The sequence below is a fragment of the Lichenostomus cassidix genome, chromosome 2, assembly GCF_008360975.1.
Source record: "Lichenostomus cassidix isolate B80296 chromosome 2, HeHo_3.0, whole genome shotgun sequence".
Classification (NCBI taxonomy): Eukaryota; Metazoa; Chordata; class Aves; order Passeriformes; family Meliphagidae; genus Lichenostomus; species Lichenostomus cassidix.
The window spans coordinates 30,707,805-30,718,311 of NC_139482.1; the positions used below are offsets into that span (position 1 = coordinate 30,707,805).

The 10,507-nt window shown below is 36.9% G+C and overlaps 1 protein-coding gene across 3 annotated transcripts in view; it reads left to right on the forward strand.

Moving 5' to 3' along the window:
* The window catches only part of ITGB8 (integrin subunit beta 8), a 49,098-nt gene extending 41,346 nt beyond the window's left edge, over positions 1–7,752 (forward strand). For 2 of the 3 annotated variants that reach the window (XM_085050887.1, XM_085050889.1), the window contains exon 14: positions 7,275–7,752. In XM_085050887.1, the coding sequence (XP_084907013.1) occupies positions 7,275–7,436 (162 nt within the window). In that variant the 3' untranslated portion in view covers positions 7,437–7,752. Of the gene's footprint in view, positions 1–62; positions 5,733–7,274 lie in introns of those variants that run through there. The other variant, XM_085050888.1, reaches the window with a different exon arrangement.
* Positions 7,753–10,507: the final 2,755 nt, after the last annotated feature.

Here is a 10,507-nt window from a genome sequence, read left to right on the forward strand (position 1 = left end):
ATCTTTTTCTTGCATATAAAAGTTAGCTAATTGCTGATAAAAATTGTATCTTCTCCTTCAAGGATAAGATGTTTTTGCCTACAGTTTGTACAAGAACAGTAACATACAGACGTGACAAACCAGAGGAAATAAATATCGACATCAGCAAGTTACGATTAAACGAAACTTTCAAGTGTGAATTCTGAAGACTGCAAATGTCTATTTCCGTCATACTCGACTTTTAAAAAGTTACCTTTTGTACTCTGTGGGAGTCTTGACTGTTGCCATACGGTTTTGTGTCATGCATTTTGTTGAATACTGTAACAAAGTGACATGTAAACATATTCACATTATGTGATTATGTTTGGAACTATAGCTGCTGTATTTTTTAATTTTTTTTTTGAAAGAGAAATGTGCATTACTACTGTTCAGAAACATTAGTGTTGATGTAGCACTTTAGCATATTCTAATTTATTTAGTTATGGCCTAGAATGTAGGTACAAACCGGTCTGACAAAGCACTGATCTCACTCTACATGTAGCTAGTACTGATGTGCTCTGTGGGAATGGACAAAAGCTGTGACTGAAATATTAACACTGCTGTATATTATAGCAATAGATGAAACTATTAAAATGCTCTTAAATAGAGTGAATGGTACTTTTATAGTTCTCTCAGTCAACAAATTCCACTGATTTGTCTGCTTACACCTCTTTTCCTCATAAAAATGATGGGAGTGAATGAGTGCTTAGTTCCTGGTATGGGTGTATGCTGTGTGTGTATACACACACATATGCATGCACACACAGGTAAATTATATATATATAGGGTTTTTATATGGATGATGTCTTTTAAAAATAATTTATATCTGATAAAGAGTATTTTTTAGCCTTTTTACTTGTTTAAATATAAGCCCCCGATTTTATACAAAATTTGTGGTATTTGGAAACTGAGTGGCTACAGAAAATGGGAGTTCCTCTGTCCAGCAGCATACTCTACATGAGGATCAGTGCCAGCAGACTTCACCTTAAGAGTCAGCAGCATCAATTCCATTGCAAATAGACAAATTACACCAGAGCTGTGTTTGGTTTGCTAGCTACATGTCAGTGTTTTGCCAAATAATGACTTTGATCTTTTTGTATTGTGTCAGGAATAAATCTGATTTTACATGTGCTCTTTTTCTCTATGTAAATGAGTTGATGAGGTTAGGTTTTGTAAGTATTTTGTAACAACTTCAGTTTTTGTGACTGTGCATTGATAAATATGTCCAGTGTGATCGGGAAAAGAACCTGAAATATAGAAGTAGCTGAGGAAAATAGGAGTCTTTTACTCAAGAGAACACATTAATTGACATTACAAATATGGATCAGATTCTGCCTTCAGAAATGGGCAAAACTCTTCCAAACATGGTGGGACCATTATAAGCTTATCCAAGAGCAGAACATGAGCTGCAAAGTCAAGAAGAAGCTTTTTTTTTACCCTTGTAACCAGCTAGAGTGGTAGAAAATGTGTTATTGCTATATGTGAGTTGGAAGTGTCAGTCTGATTTACTAACTCTATGCTGCTGAAACCCTACAAAAATCTGATCAACCTCTGATGGACTAAGAACCAGCTGGTAAAAAGAAAAATAATCACAGAAGACAGTGTATCATTTTAGCAACATTTATTACTAATACTAAATATTGTCACTATTTGTCATAGGTAAGAGTTAGAGAAACAAAGGAGTACTTCTTTATATGCAGTTTTTAAGAATTACTTGTGTTTCCTATTCTGTATTTCTTCTGTTAATTCCCACTGAAACCAGAAGAGTACAAGGAGTGAAAGGAAGGCAGGATGTGGAAAAATTATGAGTGTTTTATGAATGTTAAGTTTCTTGGATAATGGATCAAGTGGGATTGAGAAAAATAGTATGTAGACAATGGACCTTTCAGTAGTCATAAAAGCTCTCAACCTTAGGGATTGTTTTTTTAAAAAAACTGTAAACTGGACTATTAGATGTTTCTAAAGCAGTCTCCAAAGTAGACCCTGAGCTTTCTACCACATAGGTAAAAGTGTCTCATTTAACAAAAAGAGTATTTCTTTACACTGACCCTGACTTTGGTGATAGCTTAATTGTAGTACCTTAGTTATAGATTAATTCTGTAATCTATCAAGTATACCTTAAACTCTCATTTTCTTTTAAAATGCAGAAGACCATTTTCCTCCTGTGCAAATTAAAATATTCCAAACAATTGGTTTCAGTGGAATAAAGATAAAAGGTTTATAAAGATTGACCTGCTGTTACCCTTGTCACAATTCATGGCTGCTTGTGACTGGGAAAAAAATCTCTGGTTGTCTATTTAACTTAACAAAAAAAAAATTTAATGCTTAGTGGAATACATCTGAGTATATAAAAAAAGAGAGGTTAATTATGTTCTTTAAACAGTGTGATAAACCCTTTTACAAAAAAAGATTCCTCAGAATGTGTTTTCACCCCTTTTATAATGGCCTTTAAAGCATGTGCTAAAGCATTTACTGAAGTGATAACAATCTTTTTTTTCTTTAGAACTTACTTTTCACTGTTAGTGGGAGTTGAATTTTGTGGGTAGGGGACAATGGAACTGGGTTCTTGGTGGAAGAAAGACTTGAGCTGTAATACCCATCTTCCAGACACATCATGCTGCTATTGCTTTTCTTCTGTAGCACTTGGTTGGCATTGCAGTGCTGTCTGTGAAGGGGCACGGCCAGTATTTCCTTATCAGACACCTGCCTGAATGTTTAAAATGCTCTGGTCAAATAGAGCAGGCTCACAGGACAAATTGCACTGTAAGCTGCTTGCTGTCCTGAAATGAAAAAATGTATAAGAAAAAAAAAGAAAAAGAAAAAAAAAAAGAAAAAAAGAAAAAGGAAAAAAAGAAAAGCTTTTTTGCATCTCCCTCATGGTTTTGCTGTATTGTGGAAGAGGCTAGTGAAAGAGAATAAGCTGCTGCTAATGTGACAGGTCAAGGCTTTTAGAAGGCCCATGGGGAGCTTATACAGAGCAGGATTCTTGGGAGGAGGCTTTGTTTCTAGGGATGGAATCTATCCATGAGAAACTCTGGCTTTGCTTGGTACTTGTTTCCCTCTGCCTTTGACCATGTTTTTCAGAAGAGCTGCTGCTGGAGATGAATAGCTCAACAAAAGCCTCACTATTTTAGGGAGCTGTGTTCCCTCAGCACATGACCTTAAATGAGAAAGCAGCCTTTAATTCACAAGGAATTTCTTCAGTGATTGCAGAAGGACTGTGCTTCCTATAGTGTTTAATATGGGAGATATTAAAGACAAATTAGTTCATGTTAGTTTTCAATGTATTGTGTGTCAAAGATGCTCGTAAAAATGGGGGAAAAAATAACTAACCTCAGAATAGAACATTCCAAAGTTCTCAAATAAAACTTCTTATACTGGGCTTCTTCAAAAGAAAGTAAAAAGAAGTCAAATAATTCTACTGCATGCTTATATTCAAAAATATACCAGCAGATACTGTTGCATCTCGTCATTGGTTTGGAGAATTGTTTTTACATTTGGTCCCACAAACAGAGCATGTGCATGACTTTTCACAGCATATTTGTTACTGTTAAAATCTATATGTGTAATTTTCAAATTCTAGTTCCTCTTTTTTAACCTGTGACTGGTTATTTGCCTAACACTTCAGAAATTGCATGTTTATGTAATTAAAAAGTATGTATTTTATTTCAGTTTTTTTGAGTACTGTTAAATTAAGAAATGCTATGAAATAGTTATTTTCAAGCATCATGACTACCCTAATAAGATTGCTGCAGAAGCATGTGGGAAAATAGCTGTTTCATCCAGAAAACGTGCACATGGTATGCAAGGAATTTTCATTGTGCCCAGCTGAAATTCCCTTACATTTGCAAGGACGTTTAAAGTGAACCTTAAAAAGGAAGGATGTTAGTATGGGCATAGTTTACATTTTATATATTATTTACAACTGGATTTATTTTTTCCTCTCTATGATGTCATGAAAAAGTGCTATGTAAAGCATTCTTCAGACTGCAATGGAAAAATATTATTTTCCCAGTCTGATCACATGTAATATTTATTTCCTGCTTAGTGTGCATACCTAAATGCATATGTTTTGTAAATCATGGGAGTAAACGTGCGAAACAGCTTCAAGCAACCCTCCATCCTAAAAGCAGACATAAGGTCTGGTGATGCCCAGGGCAGAGACATGCCAGGGCATGGCTGCCTGTGTGGGGACTTCAGGAGGGACAATGCACGGGCTCCCCACAGCATCCCTGCAGAGATGGTGCTCTGAGATCTCACTTCGCCTTTTGTCAGGGCAGGAAACCCCTCAAAGCAGGTTGGATTGGCAGCAGTAGTGTCCTAGGTTGACACTGTAGGCACCTGGCCCCACCCTGGGGCTGCTTTATGTGCAGTCTGAACCCTAATGCTGCAGGCTTTTCGCATCTTTACTCATCAGAAATGCCTGCAGGCAGCCCAGCAAGGGACAGCCTGTCAACTTGGATGCTGCAGACCTCCATTAAATCTTCTGGGCAGAATTTGGGCACCTGCCCATTGACTTCCCACCAGCCCCTGGATCTCCACCAGCCAGCCCTAAGGAATGTAAGCTGTAGCTGCAAAGAGCACTTCTCACAGAGGCACTTGTGCTGAGTCACTGCTGGGTGACACCTACTCTGCCCTGACTGCAAGTGACTCGTGGTGCCAATGTCCTGGCTGGCCTTTTGCGAGAGAGGGGAAGGAGAAATGAAGCAATAGTTAAGAAAAACACTAATTTTTAGTTCTGATCTTGAGACTGCTCTGATGCACAGGTATCTGTTGGGTCTTACAGAGAATTGAAATTGCTGGAGAGGGGGAAAAAAGGTTAAAATTAACCAGTGGGAATGCATCTCTATAGCAAGCCAAATCAGTGGGGTTTCAGTGAAAGCAGGTCAGCTCAGAATGATTAGCCTGTCTGGAGGTAGGGGGGAAGAAAAATACCTAAAATTTCTAGATTCTTAAGCTTTAGAAATGCTGTTCTGAAATGCATGTTCTCTTTTTTTCCTTTTGCTTTGAAAAAAAAGGTACCAGTTTACTGAAAAAAAAAAAATCAGATATCAGGCATTTGTTAAAATAATGGCTTCTATCCAAATTCTAACATTTCCTCTTGATACCTATATTGTATTTGAGCTGTTTCAGTTATATTTTGAAGGGAGATGTTGAAAGATGAAAGAGTCTTTTGCAGAGACATTAATGTTGGATAAATTCACTGTACTAGCATCTTCACTCCTACCTACTACTGCTTCAAAAATAATGCAACTTTGAGGTGTCTTACTTAGTGATTTTGTGACAGCTATTAATAATACTACAGTTTTAAACTTTCTGTTTAACCTATACTACCTTTTGTAAAAAAAAAAAAAAAGAAAAATAATGTATCTCTAGATTTTATGCATAGAGAATGTTAGTAAGGGAAGAGGTTTTTAATTTGATAACTTCTTACTGCTCATTTTACATTTTAAATGATACTTTTAAATCACTACTTTTGTTCATCTGGAAATATACTGAATATTTTATTATTTAAAATAGTATACTTTTTTAGCTGTTTTATTAATTTCAGTTGACTACTAACTTCTATTGTGATATTTATTAATGAGTTGACACTGTAGCATATTGAGATGTTTATTTTTCTATCAGAGCTGTAACAACTATGACATAGCATTATTTTAATGCAACATCATTGTACTTGCTCTCTAAAAAATAAAATCAATATTTAATCCATACAGATTTTTTATATTTTTAATGTTAAATATGTCTGTGGCAAGGAAGAGATATTCACCTGCTATTAAAAGTATAAAGCACATTCACCAAGATGCACAGATGTCTGCAAAGGGAAGCATATGATTGTGGTTGTTTTAAACTTGAACAATAGTGTGTCCAGAGAGATAAAATACAAAGAATACCTTGTTTATCAGATGTAGCAAATGGGTGGATACACGTTCAGGATGAACTTTGAGAAGCTGGGAAGGAACACCACCATTTATCTGTTTGGAGGTGCAGCTGGTTTACTTTGCCCAACCCAACTGAAACATGAATGCAGCAGGTTTTAGTACTTTGTAGGAGACAAGAAGATACTTCCTGTGTAAATATAATCTCTAGATTGATAGGTGCTTGTGATAGCCTCTCTTCTCCTTTGCTCTGTTGGGTGGTAGAGGAGCTGGATTTCTAGGAATGGGTAAATCTCTCTGCAGATGCTTCATCTATGCCACTCACTGCACACTTGGGTCATTTTATGAGTACTGGTGAAAACACATCACTGGTGGGGAAGATGACACATTCTGTTCTTGAGCAGAATCAGTCATAGCATTTGCTTTGCACAGTGCCACAAAATAGCTCTTGAAAAGGACTTTACATGTGTCCTATATAAATACATTTAAAATTTGCCATGATGCCTCAGTAAGAGACACCTGTGGCACTAAAACACCTGCCAGACATCACTGGTAAAACTAACTGTCCACACTTCTAACATGATCCAGTTTTTGCTTTAGGAGTGAGAGAGCTAGAATCAAGTGGCAGCTGCTGTGTTCTCACTCATCATGTAACTTAGTGTCCAGGACTTAACAATAAAAGAGAAAAACTAAGTAAAAGGTCAAAACTGGAAAGAAAAAGAAGAAAAAAAAAGTAAATATCACAAGGACAATCTGTTAAACTTTGTTGCTTCTTTTATCAAAGCAAGGAACATCATCCCAATATATCTGTGGTGAGACTGAGTCTGAGAAATTTCCTTTCACAGGTGCTGTAATCAGCCTTCACTGACACCCAGAGCAAGCACGTGCAACCAGTCCTACAAACTGAAATACACATTTTCCTTGGAAGCTCTTTTCTGGGGAAACATCAACATTGTCAATAGTCAGAGTAAACATAATCCTAGATCTGAATTTCAGACATAGAATTCAAGCATATAACTTGAACCAGAGCCATAGGCTTCCATTTTGCTATTTCACAGCAATCTTGAAGCTTAGGTTTTGTTAACACTTAAGTCTCCTATAGACAGTGATCCTGGCACCAAGTGGTATTGCATATCCTGTATGTTGGGAAATGATGGTAAGTGATCTGTATAAAATGTTTCTTTCTTCTTTCCTATGTTCTGACATCCATCAACTAAGTCATGCCTATATACCTTCAGATATTCAGGTAATGACAGGGGTTTTGACATTAGTGACATTGTATTCATCCATTTTTTACCCATATATACAAAGTCATCAGCAAGGGCATAGCAGTACCCTAATTTGTCCTAATGTCATGCAACTGCTATTTTGTTGCAGATGCCATTGCCAAGGAAAAGGCTTGCTGCCCAGACTGTCCAAAGAAAAAAGAAACCTAAGTTACAGTCTCTAAAGCCAGAGGAGGAAAGAGATCCTGGTTTCAGCCACTTTTTTGACACCAGTCATGTAGGTGTATGCTATAAAATTTCTCTGCCTGTGTGATTCCATTTGTGGTAGGTGCAGAATTTTATCCAATATTCAGAGAGGATGGTGTTAGGGAGAGTTGCTTTGAGTGAATATCTGAATATGCCTGATGACAACCAAAAACTTATGATTACAATTAAGAATAAAAACTTTGTTAACAGACTGATTTTGACTAGTAAGGAGTTAATCTGAAAAGTGGGTGGTTTCTTTTGCTTTCAGGCCTGCAACAAAGACAAGAACCTTGGAAATGCATTCCTGCTACCCTGGGTTTAAAACCAAGCAGTTTAATGTATTGTATGAAGTAAATAAATATCTAGTTTTTCAGAAACCCAAATAGTCTGAAGCTGTAATTAGAGTATGGGTGCTGTCAGTTCTTCTGTCTGCTCATCTTCTGCTTGGGAGGCTTGGAATGGTCCAGATTAGGTTGGACTATACAGAATTCCTATGAAGTAGACATAGGCTGCCAGTCTGATTTATTAACACCCAAGAGGCCCCAGCATCCCAGGGAAACTATAGTGGGTGGCAGAAAGCAGAGTTTTCCTTATTTTTTGCAAACCATTCTGTCTCCTCAGCACAGAGCATAGCATGGTCTCTGATTATTTTCTTGGCCTTGAACTGCATGATTCATGGAGGACAGTTACTGTTTAATAAAGATGATGTGTATCAAGCAGATAAAACTGAATTATTAACCACAAAAGCATAATAATGCCAAGTTATGTCACATATACTTACTGAAATCAGTACATGTGATGTATTTCTTTCATCTCTGCAGCTTGCCAAGTCCCCCTTTTGGGGCTCTAAGCCTCATTTTAAGCCTCTTGTTTATGCCTGAGCAATCTGGAGAGCCCAGGACCTATTTGTGAGTGGTGTTCCTCTGCTGTCAAAACTGCTCACCAGAGAGACCTTTCCCACAAACCCCCTTCTGACTTTTTGGGCTTTGACCATAGCCTTAACACAGGCATTCTGAAAGCATCACTGAGGCTGTAAGATACAAGGCTACAATGCTAAGGAGACAGGGGACATGTTAGTGGATGGGGCTTTCACAAAAATTTTAGGCACACTTTTACTTTACTCTGCTCTAGACAAAGCAGGAATTTCAAAGACTTATACAAATTAATCATGGTGCTCTCTAGATTGTCCTTATCTTCAGGAGTGTCTATGGTTGGCTTCTTTCTTTGAATAATTTTGCAGCTGCACCCAGGCTCCTGCAGGGGAAAGGAAAAAAAACAAACCAACCAACAGCTAAAATAAATACTTACTTTCTTTCTTAATTTCTTTTCTCAGTTTCTTGCACATCTCTCTATATCTAAATTGAGCTGTACCTGTGTCTTCTTTGAAAATTCCTATGTCTTCCTGAACGCAGGATCAGAGGGCTTCATCAAGAAACAGATGATGAGGAAATCTTTTTTACTTTCGGGCAGAAAAGAGTAAGTTACAGTCTGTAGTGCAAAGCTAAACAGAGCATCTCTGAACTTGGTCAGGTGCAGTCCCGTTCCCCTGCTTCTTTCCAGAGTTAAGAAGTGAGTGCTATTTCTTGGTGTACTAGCCAGTCCTCAGACAGCCACAGGAATTCTCATGCTGTAAGATTTAAATCACAGCTTTCGTAAAGTGTGCAATGTACAAACTCCAGAGAAATATTTCCCTTCTAATATCCCCATTCAGATGACAATTTTTATCATTTTTAAATAATTCTTCCCATATAACTTCATGTGTGTGTGTGTCTGCATATTCCATCCAAATTAACTTTTCCTCATGATCAAGAAGTCCATCTCTGATTGCCAAGCAGCCTGTCAGTCTATATACAGACATAGTCTTACATAATTTTTTGTATATATTTAAAATGGGCTTCCTCCCCTAATTTCTTATGCATAGTGGGATCTTCCTTTTAAAATTCCTATGTATATCCCAGTTGCTGTTAATGGCTAGGCTGCTATCATGTTGAAACTGTGACTTGAAGTGTTCCCCGGTGTTCTTATTTCTTCTTTGTGCTTTTATCCTTGTTGGCTGCTGCCTAGCGCATTAAATTTAAACCATAGAAGACAGACACAGCACCTTACACAGGGATTTTTAGTTCACAAATAGGTTCTAATCACAATGTCAAAAATAATAAATGAATACTTTCTTAGCCAGTTTTTATCTCATGCCTTTGAAAGCAGAATTTTTTTCCTCGTGCCTTTCATTTTTTTAAAAAGAAAGAATCATTTGGCCCAAAGAAAGAAGAGATAATGTGTCAGATCATTTTGCAAACCCAGAAAGTGTCATTCTCAAAAGGAAGATTTATTACTGTGTGACAGATTGAAAATGTTCCATGCTGTCTAAAATGAAAACCAAATAGATTAATTTCCAGACCCAAAACCAAACAAACGCTGATTTCAACAATTTTGTCCAAGGTTCACTTCTGTGAAATTGCTGGGCCATTGTGGTATGGCTGAAGACTGTGTTAGGAGTGAACATGCTGAGCATCTTTGAATATCAAGTCCTCTTTGAATATTAAGGTCCCCTTTGATATCAGATATATAACAATTTAGGAATGTTAATGTTATATGTTAATGTTATATTCCTTCTTTAAAAAAAACACAATCTTTTACAGAACCTGTTTGGGAATCCAAAACATAAAAAGCTTTATTTTTTGTCTTAGCTGATGTTCTCTCTTGGGTAACAAAGAATTTCTGCTAGCAAATATTGTGGAGTATCCTTACATTCTCTGTTTATCCCCTTTTCATTCACCAAAAAACCCCAGTAGCTTGGATTTGAACTATCTGAAAATAATGCAATGCATAATTTACCATAATTTCCTGTACTCATCAAGAACTTTGCTTGTCTAATTAGCTGTCATTTTGTCAAGTGTGTTATTGTACTAAGTTACCTTTTCCTTTTTTTTTATTTTATTGTGGGGAAGGAAAATTCAACAAATGTCTGTCAGCATCACTTGAAATGTCTCAAAGGAAAGTGTATTACTGAGTCTACTTGCTACTATTTAAGTGATTTCATACATTTGGTGTCCTAATTCCTATGGAATTCAAGTGTTTTTACCTTGCCAGATTTTACTCCTTACTTGGTCAGTGCTTCATTCCTGCTGCTTCCTTAAG